Here is a 14,787-nt window from a genome sequence, read left to right on the forward strand (position 1 = left end):
TTCATCTCCATCCTCTGGTTTCCACCATAACTCTGTTTGATGTCTCTGTCCAGGTACCTCTTCCTTCTGTGTAACTCATTTAAAAATTTTGTAAGATAGGGGATCCCTGGTGGCTCAGTGGTTCTGTGCCTGCCTTTGGCCGGAGACGTGATCCTGGAGTCTCGGGATCTAGTCCCAGTCAGGCCTCCCTGCAAGGAGTCGACTTCCCCTCTGCCTGTGTCTCTGCCTCTCTCTCTCTCTCTCTCTCTCTCTCTCTCATGAATAAATAAATAAAATCTTTTTAAAAAATTTTTTGTAAGATAAATAGTGAAAAAAAATCTAATGGAATTCTCCCTGATGGGTTTTGGACTCGTTTGGGACCCTTTTTTTCCTTCCTTTTTCTCCATTTTGGAATGGGACTGCCTATCCTGTGCCTTCCCCACCATTGTATTTTGGAAGCAGAGAATGTGTCTGGTTTCACAGGTTCACAGAGGGAGATTTTGCCCCAGGATGTGTTACATAATAGATCTTACCTGTAGCTGACATAAAGGATTTAGATGACGAGATTGGGGACTTTGAGCTGGAGAGATTTTACCTGAGATTCTTAGAGTTAGCATTGATGCCGACATTGTTAAGACTTTAGGGGATGTGGGATTTGGCACTGGGGAGGATCACGAATTTTGGAGGACCAGAGCAGTCTGTTATAGGATGAACTGTCTCACAAACAGATTTGTCAAAGTCCTAACCCTGGGTTTCTATGAATGTGACTTTATTTGGACACAGGGTCTTTGCAGATGTCATCAGGTTAAGATGAGATCATATTGGATTAGGGTGGCCCCTATTCCAAATGACTGGTGTCCTTATCAGAAGACGGATGTTTGCATACAGGCAGACACAGAGGGAAGACTGCCATGTGAGGATGGCGGTATGGCCTGGATGCTTCCACAAGCCAGGGATGCCTCGGTCCACTGGAGCTGGAAGCAGCAAGGTAGAACTGTCCTCAGAGACTTCAGAGGGAGGCTGGGTGCTGCTGACACCTTGATTTTAGACTTCTAGCCTCCAGCACCGGCAGACAACACTTTGTGATGTCTTAAAGTCCCCAGTGTGTATACTTTGTCCCAGGAAACTAGCACAGATCAAGTCTGGCAAAGGGTCTCAGAAACAACTACTTGTCAGACTGAATGGTGATTAAAACCTAAGTAGCATGATGAGCAAAGTACCCTGCAGCTTTCTAGGACGTCTCGTTGTCACCTGCTTGCAACTTTTATTACCCACTAAATGGAATGAACATTTGAACATTTCCCCTTTCTGTGTCCCAGAGTCATCAGAAATTCAGATGAGGGCCAAGTCCTGATATGGCTCCTTCAAACGCTAGAATGCCATCAGAACACTAGTCCCACAAGGAACATACATGCAAAGATTTCTTCAGATGAGGGAAATGAGAAAAAAATCACAAATAAATTATAATAAATAACGCAAATGTTTTTTAAAGATTTGATTTATTTTTTTATGATTTTATTGCATTTTTTAAAAGAAATCTCTGCACCCAATGTGGGGCTCGGACTCAGGACCCCCCAGTCAAGAGTTGCATGCTCTACCAACTGAGCCATCCAGGCACCCCCAGATTTTATTTTTAAGAAATCTCTACACCCAACATGGGGCTCAAACTCCCAACCCTGAGATCCAGAGCCACATGCTTTACTGACTGAGCCAGCCAACCACCCCACTGCAAGCATTTTGAAACCCTTGGAAACAACAATGTAAGTCACAAAAAAATCAGCTTTAGGAATAACTTTCCTATTGTTGCCTCTCTACAATTATTACAGTAATGAGAACAATTCATAGAGTGGAATCATCTGAGAACACATTCACCAAGCCAGCTCGGAGTGGCCAGGGAGGCAGACCCCAACAGGCCTCCCTGTCACTGGCTGCTGAACAGAAGAAAGCCTGTGAAAGTTGTGTCATCATCCTCATCCGCAAATAAGCCATTAAACCTCTCCCCTCCTGTCACCTGCATCCACACCTCGTCCCCCAGCTTCAGCGGCAGCACGATGCCACCCGAGGCCTGGTCCTCAGAGCTCATGTAACTGTCTTTGGTGTGCAGTATTTTCACCCCATTCTTGACCAAAGATACCTGAACATTCCTGGAGAAAACAGTGATGTGGTAGGTGAAGTAATAGACCCCAGCAACGTGGCAAGTGAACTTCCCTGTGGCTACATCATAATGATTAAACTCGTTGTACAGGATCTTATCAAATTTAATAGGAACATCTGAAGTAGGAAACTTGCTCAGGACCGTGAGGCCCACGGTGAAAGCACTCTTGGGCAAGACTGGAGTCTCGCCAATTTTCCCTTTCTCACCCCGGTCACCTTTCCAGCCTCTCATTCCCCGGACTCCTGGCTCTCCCTGGGGCCCCAAGGGCCCAGCATCTCCCTTGGGGCCAGGCTTTCCAATGGGGCCCATGGGACCAGGTAGACCCATTGGGCCCGAAGGCCCAGTGCTGCCCTTTAGCCCTTCTGGACCGCTGGGCCCCACACCACCTTTATCCCCCTTTTGCCCTTGGGGGCCAGTCTCTCCCCTGAGGCCTTTCTCTCCCATGGGACCAACAAGTCCCTTTGGCCCATGTTTCCCTGGGGGTCCTCGTGAGCCTTGATTGCCTTTGATGCCTTTGGCTTCAACTTTTCCATCTGCTCCTGCATGGAAAAAGAAAGAATAAAGGAATAAGATAATTTGTGAAACAGCACCTTGTAAAACCAACTTTGACTTTTGCATTATTGAGCATATGGATGGGATAAAGCAATGCCCAGGTTCAGGAGATGCTCGGAGTCTGAACATTGAATATTAATTTACTCCTAAATTGAGTGCACAGTGTACACACGAGCACACGCACACATGCCCACACACGTGTGTGCCTGAGAAACACCTTCTGACCCTACTGTGCTAGTGTTGGAGCTCACATTAGAAATTATAGCTCTTTGCCATCACAGTCTACTCTCTGACCACTAAACAATGCTGATCCTCGAGAACATGTCTTTGGAATAGGGAAGAACAATCAAAGGCAGATGAGCTCAGGCTGCTTTTAGTTAGCTGACTCTCAGCCCTGGGTCTGTGACATTCCCTAAAAAACTCCTCATGGGAGTGAACACAGAGTAAAGTCTTCATATAGTGTGGCAGTCATTGCTCTCTGCTGTCTGCTTGAGGCTGTCCATTGTACCAACTAGATCATGCTGATGGTCGCTGTGAGTACATTCTCCATGCTTTCCAGTGGTTATGAGCACGAAGTCTGGGGTTAAAAGCCAGGGTTCAAGCCTGTCTCCTCCACATAAGCACAATGGGACATTAGGCAGCTGATTAGCTACCTACACCTCTCTTTCCTCATCTGTGAAATTGGTATAATAATTACTACCTCGTTTCTAGGCTGTCGTATTGAGTCAATGCATGAAAAGCACTTAGAACAATCTAGCACAAAATGAACATTTTTTGTGTTTGCTATTGTGACCATTCCGTCTCCCCCTCAGTCACAACGACCAGAACACACCTTACCTTCAGGACCCAATTCTATCACCACCTCCTCCATGCAGTGTTGCCAGAAGCACTGAGTCAAAATTTAATGGTACTCCTCAATGTTCATCCACTAAACCAGGCTCAGCAAACTATGGCCCGTAAGCCAAATCCAGCCTCCCACTCATTTTTATGGCCCACAAACTAAAAATGGTTTGCATTTTTAAATGTCGCAAATAATATTCGGCAATACGTAAAAATTACACAAAATTCAGATTTTAGTTTTCATAGAGTTTTACTGGAACACAGCCCCACTTAGGTAGCATCTGTGGCTGGTTTTCTCTACAGTTGTGACAGAGACCGTAGAGCCTGTGAAGCTGAAATTACTTGTGATCTGGCCCTTTACAGAAAAAGAATCTTGAGCTTCTTAGAGAACAAGAGCTGTGTTGCCCTTATTGCTGGATTGTTCTCAGAACCTAGCAAAGGACTAGTCCTTGGTTATTAAGTCACCAATGACTCAGAATTAGAGCATGGTAAAATGGAACACAGTTTCTAACCTCGCTCTCCTTTCTCTCCATTCATTCCATCTTTCCCTGGGCCACCAGGATGTCCTGGTTCTCCTAGATAGTAGAGAAGAAAACAGACAAGAGTTAAAATTCCAATTCTGCATTTCCTAGACGTTGGCTCAGGCAGGGGTGTAGATTGGAGAGTCCTGGGAGTGTGCTTGGCTCTGATACACACATGCCCCTCACAGAAGTGCAGTTAGAGAGAGGCAGATGTGAGCGAGCGGCAGGGGTGCTGAGTGGTGTAAAAGAAGCGAATTTTGAAATGAGTTGGGTAGACTTCCTAAGCACCCAGTTCTGGGAAGGCAGGACCGGAAGGGAGGGAGTGTGTGCACAGATGGTCACAATTACACCCTTCTCTTGTGAGAGGAACTTGTGTAGTGACAGATTGTTGGAGGCACGGAGTGGCTTTCTCGATTCTCCTTTTCTATCACTCTTGCATAGAGTTCACTAACCTCCTATGAAAACAAAGATGACTGGGGTTACCGGGCACTACTTGAGATGGAAGGAAGGATTCTGGAAGGATCTCCAGCACCTTAAAGCGGTGGTAAGTGTTGCTGATCAAGCTGGCATGGCAGACCCCATTGGGAACATTGGATGAGTGAGGTTTTGCCTACCACACATGACTTTGGAGCTCAGAACAGGCTACCCTGGGCTCCAGCTTCCATGTCCTAAGTCAGCACATCTATAGTCAAAGGCAGTCCTTGCTGTAAGGAAGAAGAGTAGAACCAAAAGATGAGGGCATCATGAAGACACAAGTGTATCCTATGCATGTATGCACACATATGCACACACAGGTGCACACGCACACACATGCACATGCACTGTGGTCCCAGTGGGAGAGTAGGGGAATGGATTTCATTAAGAGTGAGGCTCTGTCTTTCACTGGGACTGGGCTTCTTACTACCCAGAAATGAAATCGGCCTAACACCAAAAAGTGACACAGACTCGCTGGAGATGTTACACATTGGAGACTCCACAGAGCAGATTTGCAGGGTAGTGTTTGGAGAGATGGTTGGTGACCATCTGCTGCATCCAGCCCACCCCACAACCCCCTTGGGACACCAAATGCCACAAGCAGGGAAACACCTGGACTTTCATTCATCTGTAGAGTAGACTTCCCTTAAGTAATTTGTTCTAATACTTGTTTCTCCAGATCTTAGCAAAGACTTTTTAAAAATCCATATGCCAACAGCATTTGCTGGCAAAGCCTTAATTTTAGTCCATCCTGATGTTGCTTCCTGTGTATTATCTCAATAATTTTTAAAAGATTTTTTTTTTTGAGAGAGAGAAAGCAAGACAGCACAAGCAGTGGGGGGAGTGGCAGACAGAGAGGGTGAAGCAGACTCCCTGCTGAGCAGGGAACCCAATGCAGGACTCGATCTCAGGACCCTGGGATCATGACCTGAGCTTCTTGAAGGCAGATGCTTAACTGACTGAGCCACCCAGGCACCCCTATTTCAACCATTTTTAGTCCAGCCAGAGGAATGTCTAATCCTATGATATAATTATGAAATATCAAAAAGGCTTCTAAATGTTCATCATTAAGCTTAGTGAGGTTTTCATACTATAATGTATTGTTTAGGAAAAGTAACAGTGGTTTGTGTTCACATTCCACACAGAGTCCTGGAACGTCTCATTAATGGGAGCGTTTCTATTAATAACTGATACCTCATGGCACAGTTTACACATAGGATGAGGTTCATTTTAATGAGTGTAAATGTAAATTCATAGGGCCAAAGTCTTAAAAGTCTCCAGGTTTCTGTCAAGCTTCCTGTCAGAGCTAACTAGTTCATCATCGTTATCTCCCACTCACATATGGTAGAAGAATTCACACTGAGAGATAGATGACAGCTCTGCTATTTTTGTTGGTTCTTTAATGTTTGCATTGTCAAGTCGACCTTCAGTCTTCAATTCCTCTGCAGAAGGGTTTCAGGCACCTGTCTGTGATGGTTCGATAGGACAATTTGAAAATCCCTCGGCTGGGCACATGTAATCACGGTACGCCACAGCACAGTGATGGACAGTGAGCCTGTGAGAGCTCACACTCCTCCCACAGGACCCACTTCAGGCCTCAAATGGCACATGTCCATCTGCAAAGAGACCAAACAAGGCTATCCACGCCAAGTCATATATTAAATATTTTTAAAGCTCAATTTTTTTCTTCATCTAAATTATTTTTTTAAATGTCAATAGTAGGGGCGCCTGGATGGCTCAGTCCAGTAAGTATTTGTTGATTTCAGCACAAGTTGTGATCTCAGGGTCCTGGGATCAAGCCCCATGTTGGGCTCTGCGGTGAGCTCAGCCGGAGTCGGCTTGAGATTCTCTCTCTCTCTCCCACCTCCCTCCCTACCCTGACTCATGCTCACTTGCTCTCTCTCTCAAATAAATATTTTTTAAAAAGAAATAAAATGTCAATAGTAGTTTTGATTTTTTTCTCCCTGCACCATGTAGATCAGTCTGCTTATGTCTCAGGTATAAGACCCTATGGTCAGAGCCAGACTCAAGAACCCCGTTCAAGAACCAGACCCATCAGTAGGTGTTATGGAAACCACTCATATACTCCGACTTTTGCAAATCTCTTTCCCAGAGACTAGATCCTGTCCCCAAATCTTCAAGCCCCAAGGCAGATTCCAGCACAGGACACACATACCCAAGTACAGCTTGTGGCTGTACTATCATCTACTTTTGTATACTCTGTAATTCTGCATCACCTGCCTCACTGTGTGGCAAGGCATTAACTCTTCCCTGCACTGTAGCTGGGTGCTCTCAGCTAAATATTTAGCAACCAGATTTCTCTATAGGCCCCATGTTCCAAAGACCCATTGTATCTGCCATCTGAGGCAGAAGGATCTACAACATCATATACTTCTGAAGATGGCCTTTAATAACAGAGGTGATGGCTAACAGTTGTCCCGTCTAGATAAGAACATCCATGAAAGATCCACCCCGGATGTCCCCCCCTCACTGACCCGGAGCAGAGAGGACATGGCAAACCAGGTTATCAAGTGCAAGGCTGCAGTTGCCTGGGAGGCAGGAAAGCCTCTCTCTAAGAAGAGGTAGAGGTGGCACCCCCAAAGGCCCATGAAGTTCAAATTAAGATTATTGCCACTGCAGTTTGCCACACTGATGCCTACACCCTGAGTGGGGCTGATCCTGAAGGGAGTTTTCCAGTGATACTGGGACATGAAGGTGCTGGAATTGTGGAAAGTGTTGGCGAAGGGGTTACTCAGCTGAAGGCAGGTGACACTGTCATCCCACTTTACATCCCACAGTGTGGAGAATGCAAATTTTGTCTAAATCCTAAAACAAACCTTTGCCAGAAGATAAGAGTTACACAGGGGAAAGGATTAATGCCAGATGGTATTAGCAGACTTACTTGCAAAGGAAAGACAATTTTACATTATATGGGAACCAGCTCATTTTCTGAATATACAGTTGTGGCCGATATCTCTGTTGCTAAAATTGATCCTTTAGCACCTTTGGATAAAGTCTGCCTTCTCGGTTGTGGCATTTCAACTGGTTATGGTGCTGCTCTGAACACTGCCAAGGTGGAGCCTGGCTCTACTTGTGCCGTCTTTGGCCTAGGAGGAGTTGGACTGGTGACTATCATGGGCTGTAAGGTGGCTGGTCCATCCCGGATCATTGGTGTGGGCATCAATAAAGATAAATTCTCAAGGGCCAAAGTTTGGAGCCTCTGAATGTATCAACCCCCAGGACTTCAGTTAACCCAACCAGGAAGTGCTCATTGAAATGACTGACGGGGGAGTGGACTATTCCTTTGAGTGTTAGTAACGTGAAAGTCATGAGAGCAGTGCTAGAGGCCTGCCCAAAGGCTGGGGTGTCAGCGTCATAGTTGGAGTAGGTGCTTCAGGTGAAGAAATCGCCACTCATCCATTTCAGCTGGTAACAGGGTGTATATGGAAAGGCACTGCCTTTGAAGGATGGAAGAGTGTGGAAAGTGTCCCAAAGTTGGTGTCTGAATATATGTCCAAAAAGATAAAAGTTGATGAACTTGTGACTCACAGTCTGTCTTTTGACCAAATTAACGAAGCCTTTGACCTGTTGCATGCAGGAAAGAGCATTTGAACTGTTGTAAAGCTTTAAATTCAACAGCAAAAACATGTCCATCCTTGTACCGAAGTCTTGTGGTCCAACTGGAACAGCAAGACAAGCAAGGAGATGCTCTTCCAAGTTCACAGCCTCTTAGTACCTTCTCTACTACTACTTCTAGAGTAATCTTCTCTGGGGAATAATATTTTTTGTATAATTCATAAATCTCTAATCAAGGACAAGGCTAATACAGTCATAAATCTGTTTTCTGAACTCTCCTTCACATGAATAATTGCCAACCCATTAAGGAATATTCTAACATAATAGAAGTAATTTCTGCATAAAAAAAAGAACATCCATGAAGGGGGGCCCTGTTGGTCTTGGCCTGCACCACGTACCCCAGAATCTGACCTGGAGCAGGCTCTCCACCACTGCTTTCTGGGCAATGTATGCACAAATGAAGGGGGGAAGCAGGCAGACAATGACTACACTGGTGATGAATGAATGAATGAATGAATGATCTAAGAGGAATGGAGGTGTAAATGGAAGGGCACCGGAAGGCCACTAGCTGGCAAGTACCTGCCTCTCCCTTGTCACCCTTTGCTCCATCTCGTCCATCTCTCCCGGGCAAACCATTGTGACCAGGATTCCCAGGGATGCCAGGGTGCCCTTGCCTGCACGTGTCCTGGGACTTCACGTCTCCCATGCAGATTCCAGCGGCAAGCAGGAGCAACCAGATCCTCATGGTTCAGTCGGCGCAGCTGAACTGTAAGAGGGAAACACAGACCAGAAGGGGAAGGCTTTGTTTCTGGGGTCACAAGACATACCCTCCATTCCTTGTCACGGGACCCACACCCACCCCTGCTCAGCCTTGGACAGAACAGTCAGGACAGATGGGGCGTGAGGGCGAAGCGGGTAGCCAACAGAGCTGCTTGCAGTCAGAAGGCCATTGCTCTTGGAAGGAAACATGTGACTGGGTCCACTCTTGATGGTGAGTGATCAAGAAGGAAGCCAAGTCCCAGGTCAGAAACTTCCATTTATCACTCTACTTTGGGTAAACCGCTTTTCAGAGACAAAGAAGAGATTAATACTTATCTCCCAGGGCTGCTGTAAAAACCACATTTGGTCAGTGTGCCTGAAAGCACATTTTCAGTAGTAAAGCAAACAATTCACATTTGATCCAGCGATCCCATTTCTGGATATAGATGCAAGAATCTCAAGTGGAGACTCCAGCAGATACTGGTACACCTATGTTCATGGCAGCCTTATTCACAGCAGCCTGAAGGTGGAAATGACCCACATGTTCGCTGACGCATGGATGGTTGAACAAAACGTGGCACATACATGCAATGGAATATGACTCAGCCTTTAAAAAGGGAGGAAATCCTGAAACTTACCACAACATGGATGAACCTTAAAGACTTCATGCTAAGTGAAATGAGCCAGACACAAAAGGACCACTATTGTACAATTCCACTCGCATGAGGTCCCCAGAGTCGTCACCCTTACAGGGTTTCTGTAAAATGGGGGTGGCCAGTGGCTGGGACAGTGGGAGTGGGAGCTACTGGTCAATGGAGACAGTTTGGGAAGATGAAAAATTTCTGGAAGTAGATGGTGGGGACACTGAACAATGTGAATGTACATAATGCCCTTGAACTGGACACTTAAAAGTGGCTAAAATGGTAAATTGTATGTAATGTATATTTTACCACAATAAAAAGAATAAAATGGAATGAAAAATAGTGAAGGGTTCCAAGCAGTCCTGGTATGATCACATGTATATTCCTTAAGGTTTTATTTCTACAGGAGAGCACTACGAAGGGCACACGCACACACATACACACACATGGGGCACACAGTTTGTAAAGTACACTTTCAAGTCCCCTCTCAAGTTCTTGGTCTGCTTTCCAGCCCCATGAGGAGTGAAGGCAATGCTGGATGATGAGGTTTGCAATCAGATCTGAAGGAGCAGAGCAGCTAATTAGGTCAAGTGCTCTAGACAAAGAGAACACACGGGTAAGACCCTAGGGCAGTGTGCACACGAGACTCATGGGACTTTCTTGACTACATTGAGTCACCCCAGGAAGGGCCACCGCGTCCCTCTCTCTTGTGGTGCCGTAATTGGGGGTTACATGTGTTCATGTCCCTGGATGGCTAAAAGTCTGACTCTTCATCTGACTGTATTTTCCTCCTCATTGTATTCTTAGTACTCAATATTAAGCCTGGAAGAGGGTGTTTTTTTTTTTAACATTATCTTTTATTGTTTTTTATGATAGTCATACAGAGAGAGAGAGAGAGAGAGAGAGAGAGGCAGAGACACAGGCAGAGGGAGAAGCAGGCTCCATGCACCGGGAGCCTGACGTGGGATTCAATCCCGGGTCTCCAGGATCGCGCCCTGGGCCAAAGGCAGGCGCCCAACCGCTGCGCCACCCAGGGATCCCTGGAAGAGGGTGTTGAATAAATATGTGTTAAATGAGATGAATGTGTGGTGGCAGGTATCTTAGGATGTTAAAAAAATAACATGACGCTAGTGAAACATGTCAGAACCCAGAGTCTCATACAATGCTGAGGACAACAGATGTCTGCACAGCCCTTTGGAAAGTTAAAGAGAAAAGGCATCTTAAACCCAGTGATCTCATCCTGAAAATTCTTCTTAATAATCCCAAATTTGTGTGCCAAAGGTATTAACCACAGCATTATCATAATAGTGAAAAAGTGCGTATTACATAATGTACAACAATAAGCGGTTCAAAAGTAGATTATGTAACCACTTAAATAATTATGTAGGTCACATAGAAATATGTAAAAGGTATATGTTGTGTTGAATCTGTAAGAAGTAGACTAAAATGTGCACATTTTGAATGTGCCTGTCATTATGGATGCATAGTACCAAAAGCTAGAAGCAAGTATATCCAAGTGACTTGGTTGCTTTAGAATGATGGAATGATGGGAGTTTTTCCTTCTTAAAAAATGCTTTTCTTTACAGTGTCTATTACAGTATTTGTAGATATGTATTTTTTTTTTAGATATGTATTTTTTAAACCCGGCAGACTTGTCACCCAAAGGATTAGATCGCCATCTTATGGAAGCTTCTAAATATCACATGGTCCAGTTGGATGCAAATAAAATATTTTTGGAAAAGGAAATACAGATGTTTCCCTTTGAAGTCACAGACTTGCACCATTTCAGGAAATTGAGTTGTTTTCTTAGAGCCAAATTCCATAAATAATCTACATCATCCTCTTTTGTTTAACTCAGAAATGACTAGTAGTAGTCAAATCTAAATGGCATAGACCAACCTCTGAGAGGTTTAGATCTTTCCGTTTTAATTTTTTAAATGTATATTCCATTTTTTCCAATAACACAAAGATCACAGGATCATAAAGGTGTCAAATTAGGATGAACTCCCTTCTGCCCTCCAGCTAGATAAGAACTAAGATCGAAGCAAGCATGTATCCTTCCGTAATTTCTTTCTCTAGTTTAGTGTCCTTGCATATACTTCATGCCTAGCACATAGACAACCTTTAATAAATGATTTTGAATCACCGAATATGCTTTGCTCCCAAATAAGTAGTGAAATAAGTTGTGGCACTGTCTCGAATAAGAAAATTAAGAAGAGGGACATGAGGGTTTGCACAGGGAATGCATATAGTAAACATATGAATATGTTATTTATAAAAATTAAAAGTTACATTTGTGGTCTCACAAAGCCATGGACTGGCTCCTCAGTTCATTAGTTTCATGGCTCATTAGTTGATACACTCAACTCTTCGTTCCTATGTCTGGTGTTTCTCCAGAATGCACAGGAGCTAGGAACTCCCATCTCCCATCCTTCCCTCCTCCCTCCTTCTCTCTTCACTGGATCACCGCCACCCCCGATCTATCTGTCATCCACACTGCACCTAGGCTGGGGGTCACTTATGAGGCGCCACCCTAGACTTAAAGCATTTTGAGGATAGCAGCTGCATCTTTTCACTCACTTATTTTCAGTGCGTCGCAGGCAAATATTTGTTGAATGATTTTAAAAGAAAGAGAGAAAAAGAACTTTTGATAGAAATATCCTGGCTCCAGGATATTTCCAAAAGTGTGCAAAGCATCACTTTGGGGAAGTGACTGGGTATTAATTTTAATCCATGTCAATGTCTTTGGTGGAGATTACTAGTTTCTTTATCACCTCCTCTCTTTGCTCCCAGTAATAGAAATTTTAGGTGGCAGGTGGCTGCCCGCAGTGGACACTTCCCAGTCTCCCTTGCAGCAGCCCAGATAATACAATGAAACTAGATTCTGGCCAGTGGGAAGTGAACAAGAGGGATCTGTGCAAGGACCACAGCCTTGAAGGGAAGGGCTGTACTCTCCCTGGGCACCTTCCCTTCCTGTGGCTGGAGTGAGCATGGCTGAGACATCTAGGACTCCTTGAAGGTGAGCAACACTTTGGGGATAGAAAAATTCTGGTCTCTGATGCCAGCACAGATTAGACCTGCCCATCAGCCCATCCCTGACATGAGAGAGAAGTATAGGGGCACCTCGGTAGCTCAGTCGGTTAAGTGTCTGCCTTCAGCTCAGGTCGTGATCCCAGGGTCCTGGGATCGAGCCCCAAGTCCAGCTTCCTGCTCACCTGGGGGAGCCTGTTTCTCCTGTCCCTCTGCCATTCCCTCTGCTTGTGCATTCCCAATCTCTCTCTCTCTCTCTCAAGTAAATAAATAAAATCATAAAAAAGAAAGTGAGAGAGAGGGAAGTCTGCTACAAACTTGTTTATTTGGGGTCTCTTTTCCCTACTACTAAGCCCACGTCTTGGTTAACACAAGGCTTCTGTGTCAAAGGGGTGCGCACTCATCCAAAGTGAGAGAGGTTTGTGACACATAGCCCAACTGTCAGAGTTGCCGAGCCCTCCCTGGATATTAAAAAACTGAAAATATCACTGCCTCAGACAGATCCATCTAAGCCTATGAATCAGAGAGAATAGATGCAATCCCTCTGCTAAACGTCAAGTTCCCGAGGTGAAGGACCCTGGCCTTCTGCTGTGATCTCATCAACCAGACACACTGGCACGTCAGGAGCAGAGGCACAAGACTGCAAGGGGCTTTGGAGTTACTGTTTTATAGGACCCCCCACCCACCCAGACACACACCATAGGTCCTGACTCAGTTAACTTCCGATTTCTGGGTTGTTTCTCCTATGTTAACCTGTATTTCTCCTTCATTAAATTTCTTGATAAAAGGTTACCTAATTGTTTTTAAGGATTTTATTTATTTATTCATGAGAGACACAGAGAGGCAGAGACGTAGGCAGAGGGAGAAGCAGGCTCCCTGTGGGGAGCCCGATGTGGGACTCAATCCCAGGACCTCAGGATCCCAACCTGAGCAGAAGGCAGATGCTTGACCGCTGAGACCCCAGGCGTCCCTTGAGGTCACCTAATTTGAGCAATCTGTGATGGATCTCCCAGCCTCTGAGCCTCTGCATCAGTGCATCAAACTCAAAGGATGAAAAAACCCCTAACATCCCTCCCAGATTCAACAATTTAAGAATATAAAAATCAAGACTTTTCCTCATTAAATACATTTTCTTCCACATGTCCCATACATTGTACACTTCACGTATTTCTTCTTCAACATATGTGGAGGGGCTTGTTTCTAAGCTACACCATGTAAATCAGTATAGCCATAAATATAAAAATGTACACACTGAAATTTGTGCCAGATAATCGGCAGGCTTCTCTAGAAAGCTCTCTAGGAAAGTCTGCTCTTCTTACAATTTGTTCTATAGCGTCATCCCTCCTCCCAGCCAGTCTGCAATGTTCTGGCAGAAGAACTTCAAAATCTGCTCTTCTCTCCTGTCCACTCTCTTCCTCAAGAATGAATTGTGAGACCAGCTTGCTCCTTTCCCCACCCAAACTCTGTAGACTCTGCCTATTTTGCAAATAATTAAGCAGGGTCATCGCACACCAAGAACTTACGAGCTGTTTTAGGACTCCAATGCCTTAGGTTGAATGTCAAGAAATCGTTTCCTAATGCACTTACCTGACCCCCAGGGCTGCAGGCTGCACCCAGGTGCTGCACACACCAGGAATCAAGGGCTAACTAAATAAAATCACGCCTTCCTGCCGTACAATTCCCTAGTGGGCCTGTCTGCAAAACAGCAGGAAGGGGAGGGAGCAGAGTAAGGCACAAGATGTCTTGGAAGAGCTTCAAAAATTGCAGCCACACAGGAGTCAGGTAGCATCTTCTCCCAGGACCAGTGCAGAAAACTTAGCTCCTTACCCCCCTCCCTGTCCTTGTGACTAAAGGGACAGAAATCAGGTACACTCTCCAAGGAATCCGCACAGCCGACGTCTTTCCGTAAAGTGATGCTCACGCCTTTGCTGGAGCAGCTCCCCTGCTGACCTTGGGCGAATTATGGGCCAACAGGACTAAACCGAAGTCCAACAGATTATTTGAATTACAGACCGTTGGAACTGGCATCGTTTAACTAGATGTCTCAGGCTTCTGAGTAGGTCCTTTGGTCTTAGACACTGTGTATGTTAGAATGTCATGCTGTTCTCATCACACACTCTCTCTCTCTCTCTCTCTCTCTCTCTCACACACACACACACACACACACACGCCACCTGCCACTGAGAGAAACATGGTGCGACTATTTCTTCGATGCTATGTAATCATTCATTTTTAATTTTTCCCAATCAGAGTCTATGAA

General features: G+C 45.1%; 1 protein-coding gene and 1 pseudogene across 1 annotated transcript; one reads left to right on the plus strand and one right to left on the minus strand.

The window, feature by feature from the left end:
- Positions 1–1,461: 1,461 nt before the first annotated feature.
- On the minus strand, positions 1,462–14,598 carry LOC112918616 (uncharacterized). The gene is made up of 4 exons (XM_025996670.2): positions 14,115–14,598; positions 8,677–8,863; positions 4,039–4,101; positions 1,462–2,673 (listed from the first exon to the last, which is right to left on the minus strand). Exons 2-4 carry the CDS (start codon positions 8,840–8,842, stop codon positions 1,901–1,903), a joined length of 1,002 nt encoding a protein of 333 aa, XP_025852455.1. The 5' UTR covers positions 8,843–8,863; positions 14,115–14,598; the 3' UTR covers positions 1,462–1,900.
- On the plus strand, positions 7,018–8,151 carry LOC112918615 (alcohol dehydrogenase class-3 pseudogene; annotated as a pseudogene).
- Positions 14,599–14,787: the final 189 nt, after the last annotated feature.

This window comes from Vulpes vulpes, chromosome 9 (assembly GCF_048418805.1).
Source record: "Vulpes vulpes isolate BD-2025 chromosome 9, VulVul3, whole genome shotgun sequence".
Classification (NCBI taxonomy): Eukaryota; Metazoa; Chordata; class Mammalia; order Carnivora; family Canidae; genus Vulpes; species Vulpes vulpes.